This window comes from Capricornis sumatraensis, chromosome 10 (genome assembly GCF_032405125.1).
Source record: "Capricornis sumatraensis isolate serow.1 chromosome 10, serow.2, whole genome shotgun sequence".
In the NCBI taxonomy this organism is placed as follows: domain Eukaryota; kingdom Metazoa; phylum Chordata; class Mammalia; order Artiodactyla; family Bovidae; genus Capricornis; species Capricornis sumatraensis.
Genome location: NC_091078.1, coordinates 15,415,421 through 15,434,641, shown reverse-complemented (window position 1 = coordinate 15,434,641; position 19,221 = coordinate 15,415,421). Strand labels below are relative to the sequence as shown.

The following is a 19,221-nucleotide window of genomic DNA, read 5'->3' as shown; positions in this document are numbered from 1 at the left end:
AAACATAGTGAAATATCATCCAGTGTGTATATTTCAAAACAAGATGTAAGAGAAACTGATTTGTGGCACCACATCCTAATGAGGCTTCTCTGAAGCCAGGAAGGCTTTGGCAGGGCTGCAGTATATGAATGTTGACTAGTAGAAAGGCTGATAATGAGGCATGTGACAAAAGGGCTTTTTCTTGCTAATGATATAAAACTGCTTTGACTTGAGCAGTTTTACCAGTTTTCATAGTTTAGCAATAGGGAGACCAGAAGATAGAATTAACTGAAGATTTGCATGCAAGATGTTGCATTTTGACAGAAATAAGCGTTATGGTGTGATGAGAATATTTTTAAGGCTGTTGTAGGACTACTGTAGCTATTGTATGTTAATGGTGTAACTTCTTCTCTGTCTTACTTTGTATCATGGTATTTCAGTTTTTGCAAAGAAAATAATTTATACTTTTCTTCAAAAGGACACTGAAGCCATGAAGAGAGCACTGGCCTCCATAGACTCCAAACTGAACCAGGCTAAAGGTTGGCTCCGTGATCCCAATGCCTCCCCAGGTAACCCTCTGGTTTTACTTTTCTGATAGATACATCAAAAAGCAGGCAGAAAGAAAAAAAAAAAAAAAGAATTTATTTCATAATCTCATAATTCTGAGATAACTACTGCAACATTTAGGGGCATATGCCATTCTCTGATAGTTTTGACTAATTGAAGCATTTCTGGTCCTCTAAAGGATGAAGGGCATGAATTAATTACCTCTCATCACAGAGGAATAAACCATAGTGAACTGGGCATTCTTTGCCAGATTATTGGTTCACCCTTTCCCTGAATCAGAAAGGTAATTATTTTGAATAAAAGCTCTTCTCTTCTAGTTCCCATTGGGCAGATTTCCATTTATGCCAACAGAATACTTAATTAAGCAGATGAAATGATGATGCTAATAAGAATTGGGAAGCAAAGTTGACTTGTATAAAGATAAGACCTAAATAGGTTATTGAGCTAGGCTTTATGGATTTTCTAATCTAATATTTACTCAGTTTTAGATTAATATTTGAATGAATGTATAAAGCCTAATAGAGTTTGGAGGTGTTAAGTACTATTAAATTGTTAGAGCCTACTTTCATCTCATCCATACTTACCACAAGCTGCTTATTATCTCCAGCTGTTTATGGTTCCAAGGATCTTTTTCAGCAGTCTCTGTGGTTGAAACCTCACCCTACGGTTTAAGGGCATTGCTTGGCTATTAACTATCAGATGTATTGCCTTCTATTTCACTAGTCATTTAAAATCATCCATTCCTTCATGAATGAAATGACTTGTAAAGCATCCTCTCTAAATAATTAATAGATCTATAATGTAGATATTGAATCTCTCTCTCTCTTTTTTTTTTTCTGGCTGCCCCTGGCTTGTGGGATCTCAGTTCCCCAGCCAGGGATTGAACTCAGGTGATGGCAGTGAAAGCCCAACATCCTAACCACTAGGCTACCAGGGTACTCCCTTGAATATCTCTTTATTTTAGGTGATGCTGGTGAACAGGCCATCAGGCAGATCTTAGATGAAGCTGGAAAAGTTGGTGAACTCTGTGCAGGCAAAGAACGCAGGGAGATCCTGGGAACCTGCAAAATGCTAGGGCAGATGACTGACCAAGTGGCTGACCTCCGAGCCAGGTAAAGTTCCTCTGCTCTCACCAGAGCACTGGTGGTAACAATTGGGATCTTGCTTCTGATGGAGTGATTCAGAAGCAAGTTTCTGTGAATTTTACTGAGTTCTCTTTGGCTAATAGATAACATAGGTATTACATTCTGTGTTGGAATTGGAGTGAATTTTCCTTTTGATGAACTTTTAAAATATGTAGATGCCTTGTAGTAAAGTTGACGTTGAAACAGAAATATGTTTTTATAGTTTCTAGTCATAGGCTTATGCAAAACAAGGTATAGTGGATAGATGTCTTTTATGAAGGATGATGGAGAGAAAAAGAAACATAAATTGGAATTTAAAAAATCAGTTAAATAGATTATCCTCTGTGTTGGTCATATCTAGGCTCTGTTGAGTTTCTATTTGAGTATTATTCATTTAGTTTTATAATTCTTTTATCTATCTCTTAGCCACTTCAAGTTTTGGCTTTTAGAATCCAACTCCATTCCTCCAAACTGTGTTTAGTTTGCTGATAAGAAAACTCAGTATAATAGGTTTGTTTGGAACTCATACATATAGTTAATGAAGTTCTAAAAGATCTTCAATTTTTATGAAATTTTGTACTATGGAAATTGAGAAAATTGAGGTATAGATAGAGTTTAATTTTGCTTCAAGATGGTCATGACACATCTCGAGGTAATTGGAATTACCTACAAACTGAGACCTCAGGAACACTCCTTGATGTGTTGCACACCGTTACACATGGCCTCAAATGTATTAACATAATGGAATCCAGAATATAGTTATTTTTTTTTCTTTGGCCATGCCATGTGGCATGTGGGATCTTCATTTCCCAATCAGGGATTGAACCTGTGTCCCCTGCATTACAGAGTCTTAACCACTGGACGACCAGGGAAGTCCTAAATATGGTTCCTAACCTGTTTTGGACCCAGGTCATTTTTATAATTTGATGAAGACTATCAATCTCTACCTAAAAAAGATGCATATAAACATGCTTATACAATATTATGTGTAATTTCCAGAAGTTCATGGATTCACTGTAGCCCTGGAAGCTCCATGGGCTTCAGGGTAAGAGTCTTTACCTTGAAGGAAAGAAGAAACTGCATAAATAAATGTGATCTCATTGAGTGCAGTGGGCCTTTTTTCCTGCTGTAAAGCAGTCTCCTCTGTCATGAGCCTGACAGAAACTTTACAGAAAGGACAAAAAGAAGTCCTGTTCCCATTCGGAGAAATGCCAATGCCTTTTTGACAAGATTCTTGGCTCTTCTAATTTCTCTTGGCTCTTCTAATTTGTCTCTGCTGCCTCTTTTGTCTGCAGCCTTTTCACAGTGTGGTAGACAGCTTTCGGTTGGAATTCTCAAGTACACAGTTATATGTATTTAGAGAAAGATGAATCTGAACAAGAGAATGAGGTAGTTTCTGTACAGGATCGACCATAAATTTATAAAGAGAAAAGGTTGAAGCAGTGAGGAGCCCCAGTGAGTCTGCTTCACACTGGCGCCTGCAATCTCCTTTCACAATGAAAGAGTGCAAAGCTGTCTCCCTGTTATCCTTTCTTGGATATGCCTAACTTTCTAACAGTTTAGTGGCTGAAACTCAATAACAGTTTCCTCTTTAGTATTCTTTTATTCAGTCACCTAGGATTGTAAATGTATATTTTCCTCTCCATGGGACTCAATAAGCTTTTTCTTTTGAATGAAAAATTATGTAGCCTGTAAATATTTTTACTTTTTTACAGCTGGACTCTTACACAAACAAGGTTCCTCATCATGAATTATTAGATTTGAAAGAAAAAAGCAAGTTAAAACATAAAAAGTATCTTTCCAAAAGTCTCAGATCCTTTGCCATAAAACGGAGGTGTCAAGCATAAGTAAAACGTATATATATTTATATACAAATATTATTGGCAATAAATATTATTGAGTTCACTACCTCAAATATTGGTGTACATGAGAAACATAAGTTTAAAAAAGAGGTTAGATAGATGAATGATAAGTCCATAATCCATACTATCATTAAAGGAAGCAAAGATGTTTGGGTTATGATTAGCCATGCTGTTGGACCAAATGATGGAGTTGTTGCTCATTATCATTGAATTTACCAGGCTGGGTAGACTAAAAAATATGAATATAAAAAGATGGCGTGTCTTACTTTCTTATGACTTGGGAAGTCTCTTACAAAGGGAAAATAAGTTTCCACTAACTCGCATCATTTTTTGTAGTAGCAGCATACTACTTCTGAGAAAGGAAAATAAAGAAATTAGTTATTTAGGAACTTGGCGAGAACTTGTCACTCTGTGCCCTTTCCCTCAGTACTAACTGCTTTTGATACGTACAGGATACATAGGGATGGAAGGTCAATGTTTAAGATTACCATTAGGTTATGATAATGACAATTCTGTAGTAATAATAGTTATATCTGTGTATTGGTTTATTGCCAAACTGTTTTCAGCTATTTCTTTTTGTGTGGCACCACTCTGATAAGCAGGGCAAGTATTGTTACCTACCCACTCTCCATTTTCTAAGTTAGAAAACTGAAGCCCAAAGAAGTTAAACATAAGGTTCCACAGGTACAGGAGCCAGGATTTGAACACAGATCTCCTTGGTCCTGGTGCGGTGTGCTTTCAGTAATACCATGCATGCTGCCTCCTGAAACATTTTCAATGTATATTTGCCCATAAATAAGACAATCTAATGGGCTGTTTATTTCTAAAGCATACCTACTATGGTAACAAACCCTCCATAGCAATAAGATCACAAGTGGGTTTGCCCCTCTAAAGATTAGGTTTGGTTATGTAATCACCAAGAGGAAAATTATAATTATCAAAATTTGCAGGTCTAGTCTTCAAGTGGTTATTCAGTTCCTTAAAGCTTCTGTATGATATTGTTGTTTTCTTTTTTGTTTTGTTTTGATCATGCTGCACAACATGTAGGGTCTTAATAATTCAACCAGGGATTGAACTCATGCTTGTCGCAGTGGAAACTCAGAGTCTTAACCACTGAACTGCCAGAAAAGTCCCTGCTACTGGTTTTAAGATGGTTTGGATGTTTTGCTTTGTTTCTCTCTGTTTCCTTGTGTTATCCCAGATTTAGTGGAGAAAAGGAAAAAGGGCAAATATGCAAAATGATATACACTATGCTTTTAGTATTATTTTGCCATTAAGATTTTGAGAGAGTACAACAGCAACAATCTGTCTGTTTGAGTAGAGGACAAGGAGCCTCACCCGTGGCCATGCAGAAAGCCCAGCAAGTGTCTCAGGGTCTGGATGTGCTCACAGCAAAAGTGGAAAATGCAGCCCGCAAGCTGGAAGCCATGACCAACTCAAAGCAGAGCATTGCAAAGAAGATCGATGCTGCTCAGGTAGCGATGGTGATTTTCAGGAGGGGTGGGAAATAAAAGACAAAGAGAAATGTTCTATAAATATCCTATATCTCCCTCCTCCCGATTTTCTGTGGGTGTTTCTAAGTGGTGACTGATTCCCAGCAGCTGTCATTGTTAACATGTTTCCTACTACCACAGGCTTAAGACTAATGTTTATCTATATTTTGAAATGGAGATCTTAATTTCGAATACTTCAGTTAGTTAGAAATAAGTGTTCTGAGTACCATTCTCCTAGTTCCTGATGGAGGTTGCTGCTGCTGCTAAGTCGCTTCAGTCGTGTCCGACTCTGTGCGACCCCATAGATGGCAGCCCACCAGGCTCACCCGTCCCTGGGATTCTCCAGGCAGTATGTTAAACCTGTTCTTCATCTCAGAATTCACAACTATATTTGGTCATAGCAATGTTAAAGGGTTCAAAGTTTTTGATACTACTCTACTGTAAAATGATTTTCAAGTATTTCATGAAGAAAAATGTTTAAGAAACTGAAGAATTAATAAGGTATGATTAATTCAAAGATAAGATAAAACTCATGAAGATATTTTATCCTGATGAGAATAAAAAAGTCAGTTTTAACAAGATGGATTGATTTGATTTTCCCTTAGCAAGAACCAATGTAAAATAATAAAGACTAGCATTATTGCTGATATGCCTTGTGATTACTTTTGAAATATTTCTGATGCCCTTGTTAAGTTGAATAAAATTGGTTCATGAGTAAATCACAGTGTGCTTCTTTTTCATTTCTGTGTGTGTAGAATTGGCTTGCAGATCCGAATGGTGGACCAGAAGGAGAAGAACAGATTCGAGGGGCTTTGGCTGAAGCTCGGAAAATAGCAGAATTATGTGATGATCCTAAAGAGAGAGATGACATTCTGCGTTCTCTTGGAGAAATATCTGCTCTGACTTCTAAATTAGGAGATCTACGGAGACAGTATGTTTTTAATCAGTTAAATGATGCTTTACCTCCTCCCTTCTCCCCCCTGAGCACATACGTAGTTAAATTTTATAGGTTAAAGGCACATATGATGCTCTTCTCCTGTATTCTCATTGATTCTGTGTGACATGGTAAGGGCAGATGGTTTTAAATTATTAATTAATTTAGGATACTAAGAACACCTTTTTTGGGATCTGTTTTTTAAATTTCTTAGGACATCCTGCTACACCACATTTGTGACTTTTCTGTTTTGCAGGCATATGAGGAAAATAACTTGTGGCTAGCTGTGAAAAGATAGGGGTGTGTGTGGGGTAGGATTGAGGAGACATAAGAAAATATTTTCTTCCTTCCTAAGCAGTGTATTTTTTATGTAGCAATTATAAAAGATCCTTAAATATGATATTCTCACCACAGCTTCTTTTGAAGATTTTTTTTTTTTAAATCAGACAGATAAGGCCGCCTTAGCACCTACTTTGATTATATTGAAAAAAGGTGTTGCTTTCTCCTTTTGAAAGATATTTTTCTGTCTTAAGAAAGCAACTGGATCACATGCTAAAAGGACATTAAGAAAGTGTACAATAGCAAAAGTTAAGAGTTGATTCTCTCTCCCGACTCAGTCATCTAGCCACTTCTCTAGGGATAACGATAGTCAAGTATCTTGAGAGATTTAAGATACTTGAATGCTTCAGTTCCTGTTTTTCTGTGTTTCATTTAACTTGTATGTTTCAGTTCCTGTTCTTCCATGGGAGAGTGCCTACCTTTTTCCCAAAGAGGTACTTTAGAGTTCTTTCAAATCTTACGTTGGCTAAGAGAGCAATATTGGCTAAGAAAGCAAACTCCTGCCTCAGACCATGAAATAGAAATGAGCGAGAGCGGGGTGGACATACTTTAGGCAGGTTATGTAATAGCTAAGATTTGATTTGGTATCAAGCTCAATCAATTGGGGGTCACTGCTTTATACCCCAAATCTTAAATTATGTAGGTGGGAAAATGTATAACTAGACAATTGTAAAATACAATGGGTTTCCCAGGTAGTGCTAAAGAACCCGCCTATCCATGCATGAGACATAAGAGACGTGGGTTCGATTCCTGGGTCAGGAAGATGCCCTGGCGTATGGCAGGGCAACCCACTCTAGTATTCTTGCCTGGAGAATCCCAAGGAGAGAGGAGCCTGGTGGGCTACAGTCCATAGGGTCTCAAAGAGTCAGACACAACTGAAGCGACTGAGCACCCACACACGCAAAATACAATATCGACAAATTTAGGCATCTGTTTATTAACATTAGCCTGTTAGTGCAGTCTGCTTACATTTTTACTATATACAAAAATACACAGAGAGGAAACTGTGTTCTCAGGATCTAAACACAAGCCCATATTCATAGCAAGCACTCATTAATGTTTCTTAATGAAGAGAGAGTTAATGATGACACTGATAATAGCAGACCTTCATGTTTGGTCACATGCCATCATTACTTACAATATCTATCTAATATATGTATTTATATAAAACTTCCTGACAGGGCAGTTACCTTTTTTGTCCAGCTTTACAAAAATGGAGAAAGTATAAAAATTTAGAATCATAAAGGAGCTCTTAAGATGGTATCTAAGTTAGTCATTCTATCAGGTAGGCTAATATTTGTGGTTTTCTTAGTGAGACAGGTACACTTCTCCTGGTTTACTTTTCTATGGCCTACTGGATTTGAGCTATAGAATGAGTCATACTCTTGAGGTGGCAGGCTAGAGGGAAGGATCAGTCAGCTAATCTATTGATGACTGAGCTCAGCTTACCAAATGGTTGAGCTTGGTTGAGCCAGAATGACCAAACTCATATTTAACTATCTTGACTAGGAAAAACAATCAGAATTTATAGTATTAATTTCTTATTTAAGGGCCAAATAGATAAATCCCTTTCCTTTCAAGTCAAGTTAATAATAATCATTAGCAATTTATCATTTCATTAGCATTCCTATTATCAGTTTAGTCATCTCAATGTAAAGAGTATCTTGGTGTAACAAGGTGACTATTTTTTTCTCTGCAGAGGAAAAGGAGATTCCCCAGAGGCCCGAGCATTAGCCAAACAAGTAGCCACAGCCCTACAGAATTTACAGACTAAAACAAACAGGGCTGTGGCCAACAGCAGACCTGCCAAAGCAGCTGTCCACCTTGAAGGCAAGATTGAGCAAGCGCAGCGGTGGATTGATAATCCTACTGTGGATGACCGGGGAGTTGGTAAGGCTATTAGTGGACTTAGCCCTCATTAAACTTATTTCAGTGAAGATAAGCAAGTTGTTGCTAGAGATCCTGTGTCATCTGTGATTAGGTACAGAGGGGCTCTTTAGTCACTGGTGAGTAAGTAATTCCACAGTAGGACTTCATTTCTGAATGTAGCCAGTAGTATTTCTTTGATTTAATCAAAAGTATTAGCAAATAAGTGATTTTGTTGCAGGCAAATAGAAAAGTCCTCAGGTTGCAATTGAAACTTTGAGCTGATTATTTCCAGTTTAAGTGTACTTTCATTCTATTATATTTCTTTCTGTTATTACAGTCCTTAGAAAGTTGACAGTTAAATATAATTTTTAAAACTAAATAAAAGGTACTTAACTACCAACGTTATTTTCAGTTGTGAAGTCTCCTGTATCACACAATCACCTGTAGAATTGATAACCTAAAATTTTGATTTTTGAGAGATTTTAGGAATGGAACTATAAGAATTTAGGGCATATTATGATAGCAAGCCTGTTGAAGCTGAAAGATATATTTAGTTTGTTTGCTGCATTCATTGGAAAAATTTTAATTATTTTAATTAATCCAGTGTTGGCTGATCAGGCAGATGTATAATTTACTGGTGGAGGAATAACTTGGTACAAATTTTCTGAATGGCAATTTGGAATTATTATATGTCAGGAGCTTTAAAAAAAGTTTATACCCATTGACTCAGCATTTTGACTTATAGGAATTTATTCTAAGAAATAATTAGAGATATTTCTAAGGAGTTACAATAATGTATATAAACAATATAAATATTTAATAAGTAAATTGTCAACAATTAGGTTCATATGATAAAATATTACATAAGTTTTAGATCATGATTTTTGAATAATATTTAATGATGTAGAAAAATGCTCATGTTAAATAAAAAGAAGCACAGAATAAAAGTTAATGTATAGTTTGTCCCAGATTTATAAAAGAGAAATGTATGTATGTATATAGAGGAGCATGCAATGCATTAAAAAAAACTGGAAGGAAATGTTCAAATATATTAGTCTCCCAGAGATGGGATTATGGGTGGTTTATATTTTTTTACATTTTTTATATTTCTCAAATGTTTTGTCTTTTTAGTGGGGGGGAGGAACACACCACTAAATGTTACTATTAAAAAAATAAATCCTTACCAGAATGGCACAGTGATTGGCCTCTCCATATCCATGTGAGTGTCAGTGTTTTCCCTCCTGGTACAGGTCAGGCTGCCATCCGAGGGCTTGTAGCCGAAGGACATCGTCTGGCTAATGTCATGATGGGGCCTTATCGCCAGGATCTTCTTGCACAGTGTGACCGAGTGGACCAGCTGACAGCCCAGCTGGCTGACCTGGCTGCCAGAGGGGAAGGGGAGAGCCCCCAGGCGAGAGCTCTTGCATCTCAGCTCCAAGACTCCTTAAAGGTAGAGCTCGGGAGCGTGTATCATTGCATTTCTTATGCTTAACTATAATTGAAAAACTAGGGAGGGAGAGAGTTTTTAAAATACATAATTTCCTGAGTCTAGGGAAAGTGAAAAAGATGTGATCAAGAATATGAGAAAATCCAGAGTTTATTAGGAAAAAGCTTATCAGTGTGTGATAGGAGTTAAAATTGTGTTTCCCAAGAAATACAAGAGCTCTTTCATATCTGCTCTACCACGTATCACTTACACTTGTTTAGTCAGCCAGCTTTTTTTCTTAAAATGGACTCCTTTTTTAAACTTAAATTTATTTAAAAGAAAAGTGTATAATAATTTTGAAGTCAGGAGCTTGATGAGCTGGTTATATTTTTTCTAATATTCTGTAAAAGAAACAATTATTAAAATAAAAACATTTTTCTGTACAACACCTAAAATCTTAGATATCACCAGCTAGTGCATGCCATCCACTTTGAGAAACTGGAGGTGACTGAAACTTTTTTGAGTATAAATCTGTTCTAAGACTTGGACTGGAACTTCCCCGGTGGTCCAGTGGCTAAGACGCCACACTTCCACTGCAAGGGTCACGAGTTCAATCCCTTGTTCTCCTGGTCAGAGAAGTCCCATATGCCTTATGGTGCAACTAAAAAGCAAACAAAGAAAAACCTTAGGTTGGCCTAAATGTGAATTATAAAAAGGAGTTTTTTTCATGACTTCTGAGAATTCTCTTCTTTAGATCCATGTTAGAAAATGGATACATATAATGGTTATTGAGTTTTTCTTGAAATTTATTTGAAATATCATGTATCCAAAAAAATCCATTATTGATTTCTTTCTTCTAAATATAAGAAATTACTTAGAAATTTGGCACTGTATCCACAGTATCTTACAGTTACTGAGATCATGTCAGGCCCCTCCAGCATTGGGACTGGTGAGGGATTATCTCATCTCATGGTCTTCTTTGGGCTCATCCCTGTGATTCTTAGTATTATTTCTTAGAGGCCATCAAGAAATGAAATAAGATTTCTTACTTGGATGGAACAGTCTCTAGAGCAATGTGGGTTATGTCCTTAATTGCTTAGAGGGTAAAATTCACTTCTTATACCTGTTTTATGCTAGCTCAGTGCTTTGCACATGGTTGATACTCACAGTTGATAACATTGAAAGAAACACTGAAGGAATGAATGGGAAGAGAAGACAGTGGCAGATGTGCTTTTTGGATATTTACGGAAAACTTCATTTGTAAACAATGTTTTTAAGGATCTGAAAGCCCGGATGCAGGAGGCCATGACTCAGGAGGTGTCAGATGTTTTCAGTGATACCACGACTCCCATCAAGCTGTTGGCGGTGGCAGCCACTGCTCCTCCTGATGCGCCCAACAGGGAAGAGGTGGGTGTCTGAGGTCTTCCATTTCTTCTATTGGCCATCCGTGTGTGTGTGTGCATGTGTGAAGGTAAAATGTGACTACAGTGTACATCGGGGTGGTTGGGAAATTGTGGATGAAGAGAAGAAGAGGGAAGGAAGGCCTTGCCACTTCTTATTTCAGTCACCACGTATTTCAGCTAGGAATCTCTTTAGGACATGTCTTCACTTGCAAGTAGTGGAAGACCTGACCATCAGAGATGAAAACAATGGGTTTTATTTTTATCACATAACAAGAAACAGGGAGCTAGGTAGCCTTGACACTGATTCAGCAGCTTGATACCTTGAAAGCTGGCATCTCTGTGATTTTCATGATCTTTCCTGATAGAGACGGCTGATGCAGCCCTGGGCATTATGTTCAAGGCAGTAAGAAATGAGGAATGGGGACACCCCGGTCATAACTGCCATAACAGTCCCTCTAGTCCCTCTAGTCAGTGTGTCCTTAGGACCCTTTATTCTTGACGCCAAAGTCAGGACACTTCTTTTAAGTCATTTGATGTCATTCTTTTACTCAAACCCTTCAGATTACTCCTCTCTGTCCCAGAGTGAAGCCAGAGTCCTTACAATGAACAGTAAGGGCAGTGATGTGCTGGTAGACCAGCTCTTGAGGAGAAAACAAACAACAAAAGACTCTGATTTGTAAAGTTTGTTGACTTTCATGATGTAAATACTCCCATGATGACTGGTTCAGTGTGAAGTCACTGTAAGCAGAATTGGGAAGAGATGGGCACTTCTGGCTCTTATGAGTTTGTGTGAGTTGATACCAGCATCTTCGTCACACCACTGCATCTGAGATGGTCCCCATCTACTTCTCTGACCTCATCTGGTACCTCTCATCCCTCTCATGCTCCTCTCTCTGCATTGACCTTCTTGTATTGTATTCCCAGTATTCCTTATTTGTGTTTATATGTTCTAATCTTGAAGCCCTTGCTCTTCTCTGGTCCTCCTACAGATAACTGCAAATACTGTTTACTCACTTTCTTCAGCTCTCTACTGAAACATCACTTTGGGGTCACCACCTAAGAGAGCAACCCCAGCCCAAGGAATTTCCTTATCTCCACATCCTGTTTCTCCTTTGTGTTTATCAACACTTGCATATTTACCTCATTTTTCTTTGTATGTTTCCCTCATGTTAGCATGAAAGCTCCATGTGGGCAGGGATTTTGTTTTGTCATTACTTTATTCCCATTTCTTGGCACAATTCTTGGCACATCGTTGGCACTGAATAAACGAAAGTAAACACTCCCAGAAATCCTCCAGGAGACTTTTGTGTATGTCTCATTGACTGGAACTCTGTCACAAGGCTACCTGACTGCAAAGGAATCTAGGAAAGCAAGTATTTGGTTTTCTAGACTCTGTAGTCCTGGCAATGAAGGAGAAGGAGTTGGGTCAGGCACCCAAGACAGTGTAGAACAGGTGGGCAGAAGTTTGTGTTTATTTGCTATTGATCCCCATTTTTGTTCTGTGGCCTTGATTCCTGGGCAGTTCAGCTCATGGTCCACTTAGGCTGGGGTAATTTGCTATTTTTTCATTCCAGACATCTCTTGGTGTCGGATGAGTAGGCAAACTCTGTTGGTAATCTCTACCTAGATACTGCTGGGTACCACAGCATGTATTGTCCTGTTTTTTTCCTATTGGAAATTTGTGAGTTGCCACTGACTCTTCCCTTCATCAATAAAGTAAGACAAGCTAATTTGATCTCACAAATATGTCTTGAATTCTAATTTCTATTCATGTTGCCATAGCTGTAATTCTGATCCTTGTCCCTTGCGTGTGACTATGCAGCTGTGACTGGTCTTTGAATCGGTCACTAAGGGACACATAAAATAAAATTAAAGGTCTGAGCCTGATATTTTCCTGCTTAAACCTTTCAGTGGTCCTTCCTTTTCGCATAGGACAAAGCCAGGGCTCTGTGATCTGGCTTCTAATACTCTCCTTACCCCTGTTTCGCACAAAGCCCTGCTTCTCAGTTCATGTCCCTGCAATAAATACCTCTTTGCTTATAGTTTCCTGCTTACTCTGTCCTTTCTTTTCTCCATGTCTTTGTTCTCTCTATCTCTCTACCTAATTATCTTCCCCATCATCTCTTTTGGCTAATTTCTATTTATCCTTTATTCTAGTATCCTTTTCTTCCTGGATAGGTTATGTGCCTTTTTCCTCCCAAGTATCAATGCTTAAATTTATTATTTCAGATAGCACACAACTATTGTAGGCATCTGTTTGTGGGCCTTTTAGACCCTGCTAGGATGTGAGCTCCTTGAGATGCAGAAATAATGTCTTACTCATCTTTGTATCTTTAGCAGCTGTTCCAGAGTCTGGCACATAGTAAGTGCTCAGTAAATTTTGGTTTCATGACATGAAAAGCAAGCGAAGCAGTAGATTAAGTCAGAGGGAGCAGTGGACGTGGTCTGGGATTGAGATGGTTGACAAAGTCAGCAAAAGCCTTGTGTATTCAGAGTAGGGAGACTAGACAAGGAGAGAAACAAGGATGGAGGCCAGGAGAAGAGGACCAGAAGACGAGAGAATTAGGAGGAGATTCTGAGCATTAAATGGCAAGAACCCATTAACGGCTGAATCCAAAGAAGAGGCCAGGATGGAGAAGACTTGAGTTGGGTAAACACAGAACCCTGGCAATGAGGAGTCTGTTTTTGGGCCAGGAGACCTTTAGAGAGTGTCTGCTAGGAGGCAGAACTTGACTCCAAGTACAGGCACGTAGACCTTCTGGAGGAGGTAAAGAGGAGGGTAGATTCTGCTAGGCAGTCCTGACGTGCTCTGTGTATAAGTGTCACCCAGGACTGCTGCTGAGCGTCAGTCCTCATAATGTTCAGACAGATGACAGAGGAACTTCTGTCCTCTAAGTTCATTTGTCCCCTTCGAGGTATGCGACTTTGAATAATATCCATGCTGAAGCAGATGTGTGACCTGAATGAACAATTCAGTAGATAGTTTTGCTTTGGGGTGATGGAAATCAGCCGTATCTCCCTTGCGTCAGGCCTGGGTGTGAGCACCAGCTATCGTTTTTCCTACGGAGGTCAGGGGCAGAACTTTTACAACATTAATGGTAATGGGATATGTGAGCTGCCCTAAGGAGGCGGGGGCTCTTGTTAGGACTCCGTGGATAGTCTTGGCCTTTAACGCATTCAGCCACCAACCTGGAGTAGGTTTCTCTGACCTCTTCAAACTGGAGGATAAGCCTTTGGGAAAGGGGAATTAAGTCTTTGGATCCTGTGAACTTCTTGTAGACCACACAGCTCTGTATGTCTTGTTTGCACTTGGTAAGCATTAGTTGAACTGAAATTCAAGGGTGTGTGTGCACTTGTCTGCATACATGTGGTGCTAATGACCAAATTTCTGAGGAGATATGGCAAGGCCAGGACTCAGTGTGTGACTGTTGTCTTATTAGCTGGGTTTTGATGTCATCTCCTGAAGTCTTTGCTCAAGCAGTTGCTGCCTCTACTTATAAAGAGAGACTTTTCCCTTAGGCTGTCTGACCTGTTTTATTGAAATAAAACTACTTAGTATCTTTGTTTTTTTCCTGAAGGTGTTTGATGAGAGGGCAGCTAACTTTGAAAACCATTCAGGAAGGCTTGGGGCCACAGCAGAGAAGGCGGCTGCTGTTGGAACTGCTAATAAATCAACAGTGGAAGGCATTCAGGCCTCAGTGAAGACAGCCCGAGAACTCACACCCCAGGTGAGTTTCACTCCCTTTTTATCATGTAAGTTCATACCCTAGTGAGTAAAGGAGGTTAACTACAGAACAGTTTCTATAGATTTTTGAACACTTATTATTATAAAATATCATGAAAAAACCCACATTTACCTTTAGTGTCTATAAAATCATTTTTATATTGTTTGAATTTTTTTACAATGATATGATTAGTTTTGAAAGTAGAAGAAACTAGTAAAGTACCCCGCTCCTATGCAGAATTAAAGAAAAATTTGATAGTCTTGAGAGGTTAGTTGGCTTTGATTTTAGAGTTTATGCCTTTCTGCACATCTCTTTGATGGCATTTAAACATTTTTAGCTGTGTTTATACTTAGTTTTCTTTTTTCTTTAATTATATAACCAAGATATAGCAGACTGAACAGAATATTGGAAGAGTGGGAACAAAAGAAAACAAATTGGTAGGAATTAAAGTTCTAGTACATGATAGACGTTCTTTAAAAAAAATCAGTTCAATGTCATTTAGTGTGATGTTTGTGCATTTTTTTCTTTCAATCGAATTATAGAAAATTTATTATTTTTTCACTTATTTACTCTGCATATATTTCTTAAATGCCTGTGACATTAGAAACTGTCCTGGCTTTACAGATTTGTGATACTAGATTTAGTAGGAGCATGTAAGCAGAGACAGGGGACATTTAGCATGTCCCTTCATTGTTCAGCTTTTATCCATGTGGCATGTTAACAAGTTAGATTCTCTTGAAAAGTCATACTTGTCTAGCTTTTTTAAACATGTCTGTAAAACATGAGTGTATCGAACTTTCCTGAAAAAGTTCCATAAAACATGAAGAATAAAAATATAGAATTTCTGTATAAAACTGAGATTCCTAAAAAACAGAAACACAGCAGTAGGCTTAACACACTAACTGTAGAAAGAATCAGGACTTTGGAGACAGATCTGGACTTTAATCCTTTTCTCATATGTAAACGGAGGTAACTCTTTCCTAGTGGATTGCTTTGAAAATTCAGATATTTATATGTTATACAGCCTATAACTTATCAAATACTCAGTAAATGTTAGAAATGTTAGTCTTTCCCCTAGAGCTGTAACTGACTAGCTAAGAGCTCTTGAGCAAGTGACTTCAATTTTCTGTGTCTTGGTTTTTGCAGCTGTGAAGCAGAGAAATTACTATCCTGTCTCTCTCACAGGCTTGTTGTGAGGATTCAGCCTGATAATGGATGTGAAAGTACTTTGTTAACTATAGACAGTTGTTGTTAGTAAATATTCACAAATCTGTTAATCAGTATCTTTTTAAATGGTGCTTTTTAAGATGGAAGGACATGGAGGGCTTAAGTATTTGTCTGTTTTGTGTATGTTTGGAACTATCAAGGAAACACTCCTTTACTTTGTTACTTTATTAGCTGAGCTGCTTATCAGACCAAAACTAAAGTTTGGCCTTAAAGGAGACTCGCCGACTTTTGGCCTTATAGTGCCACCTGCAGGTGAAAAGGAGGAAGCTTCACTCAAGGCTTATATTTGAGTGGGAAGGTACTCTTGGTGTTTCAAGGTTGTTTTGTCATTCCCAGGTGGTCTCAGCCGCTCGCATCTTACTTAGGAATCCTGGAAATCAAGCTGCTTATGAACATTTTGAGACCATGAAGAACCAGTGGATCGATAATGTTGAAAAAATGACAGGTAGAGTTGTGTGCAAAAATCTTGCTGTCTAATCCATGAAAAACAAGTTCTGAGAAACTCAAGCAGGACCGGTTATGTTACTAAGCTGTAATTGGATAAAGGGACTGTCATGTGCCTGACAGTGTACTTGGCCCTGATTAAGGCCTCTGAGCAGCGGCAGCTTCTCATTCAAGCCTTGCAACTTTGTCCAAAGAGAGACTCTTTGAGCCCCTTTGATTTTAATGCCGCCCTCCCAGTGTGATGTTTATTGTTACAGCTTCTATCTTCTCTGAATAGTGTCTTTTCTCTGTCTGAGCTGGGGTTTGGTTTCAGAGGCTGAGAGGCAGTGTTTGTGGATACAGTAAGTGTCCCTGTCATTTTCAACGGGTTCACATTTCAAGGAACCACAATAGCTACCATTTAATACAACTTGTCTCAGAATTTCCTCCAACTTATCGACTACGTAGTTTGTTTTTTTTTTTTAAAAGGAGACACCAACAACCAACAGACCTGTGTCTGTGCAGCTGAAGTGGCATCTCTGAATCTTCTTCATTCTCCGTGGAGGGAGGGATGGGAGAGGAAGAGATGAGGGAGGTAGGCGCTTTAGCTTCCCTGCATGACCTGCTGGGACAGGGGTCCATAGCAGCCAGTGATGAAAGTGGAGCTCCTTGGGCATATGAAGACAGGTAACAGAAACAAGAAACAGGCTGTTAAGGTTACCGGAATCCACCGTGTGGCTCATCTTGGGCACTACAAGCTGCCAACAAGCAACAGATGGCTGGGGAGTGAGACGGGAGGAGAAAGCATTCTTAACAGATAATGTGGTGCTGATGCAGCAAAGGTTTCAGACACAATCCTGGTTTCCTCCTGATGTGAAAGCGTTACTGGGTGTCTGTGGTAGATATAAGAAGGCTGGAACCACGGTTGGTAAAAATGCTCTGAATCTGTTTGGCCTCCTGGGCTACATTCTCACTCCCCACCCCCCACCCACCCTCCAGTGCTGCTTTTGATTGTGTAAGAAGGACTTTGAGCTGAAGGCGAGAATTATGAGTGTTGTACTTTCACATGAGTGGGCATCAGGGTTTAGGAGTCTCTATTCTAAAATAGAAACTAAATTCCATTTCTGTTCTCCGGACAGGGCTGGTGGACGAAGCCATTGACACTAAATCTCTGTTGGATGCTTCCGAAGAAGCAATTAAAAAAGACCTGGACAAGTGTAAAGTTGCCATGGCCAACATTCAGCCTCAGATGCTGGTCGCTGGGGCAACCAGCATTGCTCGTCGGGCCAACCGGATCCTGCTGGTGGCTAAGAGGGAGGTGGAGAACTCTGAGGATCCCAAATTCCGTGAGGCCGTGAAAGCTGCCTCTGACGAATTGAGCAAAACCATCTCCCCAATGGTGGTGGATGCAAAGGCCGTGGCAGGAAACATTTCTGACCCTGGTAAGCAATGCATGGTGTGGTTCACCTCACCTGAGAGGTTAATTCAGGCAGCTGACAGGGAGGAAAAAGAAGATGCACCCCAAAACCCCCACATACAAAGTCTTGGAGGAAAAACTACAGCCTGCTAGTTTGAGAATGCTAGATTAATCTTTTTCTGTTCAAAATATGTTGGACAGAATATTTCCTGCAGGCTTGGCAGGGTTATTGTAAGTTAGTTTCTCTGGAGCAACTTCTCTGCACTTTCTTCATGTAGTCTGACAAAATAGTTCCTTCTCCTGTTGAATCATTATTTTGGAATTTCTCAAAAGATGCATAATAACCAATTTATCAACCACTTAACTTATGTCACTTGCATAACTTCTGCTTTTCTTAAAATGCTTTTTTTCTAGACAACATTCTTTATTTCTGTCAAATTGGGAGGACCTGAGTTGACCTGTGGGTTTCCTAGGTGATTATCTTGATCCTACACCAAAGAATTTGGGTTTTCTTTCACCTAATTTTGGTCATGTTTTCATTGCTGCTGAAGATGTTTCACTCCTTTCTGGTAGGAAACATCTGAATTCCTTCCTTCTGTGAACCTCCAGTGATTCTAGCCTCTTCTCTGAGTAGGATCCACTCAGTGTGAGAGAGTGGGAGGAAGGGGCTGTCCTCTTCATCCCTAGCTCAGGCAAAGTCCACCTCGTTTTCTCAGCCCACCATCACTAAAGACATGCTCAGGTGCCTAATGGGAGTTTCTAATAGTTCGAGTGGCTTCCCAGGTGACTCAGTGGTAAAGAATCTGCCTGCCAATACAGGAGACATGGGTTCAGTCCCTGGGTTGGGAAGATTCTCTGGAGAAGGGAATGGCAAACCGCCCCAGTATTCTTGCCTGTGAAATCCCATGGACAGAGGAGCCTGGCACGCTACCGTCCACGGGGTTGCAAAAGAGTTGGATACAACCTAGTGACTAAACAACAACAATAGTTTGAGTAAATTCTTTAATTCTAGATGACCGGATACAGTAGCAGCAGCTCAGTGTAGGGGTTAATATGCTGAATGCCAAGTGGAGCAAAGGATTACGTAGGGAGAAAGGTGAGAAGTACTTCAGGGAAAGTCTGCCCCATCTGAAAGTGACATCTCCCCTGTTCTGAGTGGGCCATGGTTATCTCTTGACTGCTTTATCATGAGAGGTGATGAGCACCACCTGATCCCAAAGTGTTCCTGCCCAGGAATGTCCCGAGTGCTTGTCAACTGTCCAGGCAAGAAGGTCCCCTGAGCACTACAGGGAACGGCTGGTTTGTGCTGCTTCTGACTCTTTGCAGGACTCAGGGCATCTGCCTCGCTCTTACCTCCCTTCCCTTTCAGTCGCTGCCTGTGCCACTTACTGGCAGCTTCACACTCAGCTTTTGTTATTGGAAACCAGTTCTTC

The 19,221-nt window shown here is 39.5% G+C and overlaps 1 protein-coding gene across 2 annotated transcripts in view; it reads left to right on the top strand.

Moving 5' to 3' along the window:
- Positions 1-19,221, top strand: part of VCL (vinculin) — a 111,757-nt gene that overhangs the window by 80,186 nt on the left and 12,350 nt on the right. For both annotated transcript variants that reach the window (XM_068981704.1, XM_068981703.1), the window contains exons 7-16: positions 458-548; positions 1,511-1,658; positions 4,854-5,007; positions 5,781-5,956; positions 7,998-8,188; positions 9,418-9,617; positions 10,872-11,000; positions 14,575-14,724; positions 16,285-16,393; positions 17,511-17,813. In XM_068981704.1, the coding sequence (XP_068837805.1) occupies positions 458-548; positions 1,511-1,658; positions 4,854-5,007; positions 5,781-5,956; positions 7,998-8,188; positions 9,418-9,617; positions 10,872-11,000; positions 14,575-14,724; positions 16,285-16,393; positions 17,511-17,813 (1,651 nt within the window). The remainder of the gene's footprint in view (positions 1-457; positions 549-1,510; positions 1,659-4,853; positions 5,008-5,780; positions 5,957-7,997; positions 8,189-9,417; positions 9,618-10,871; positions 11,001-14,574; positions 14,725-16,284; positions 16,394-17,510; positions 17,814-19,221) is intronic.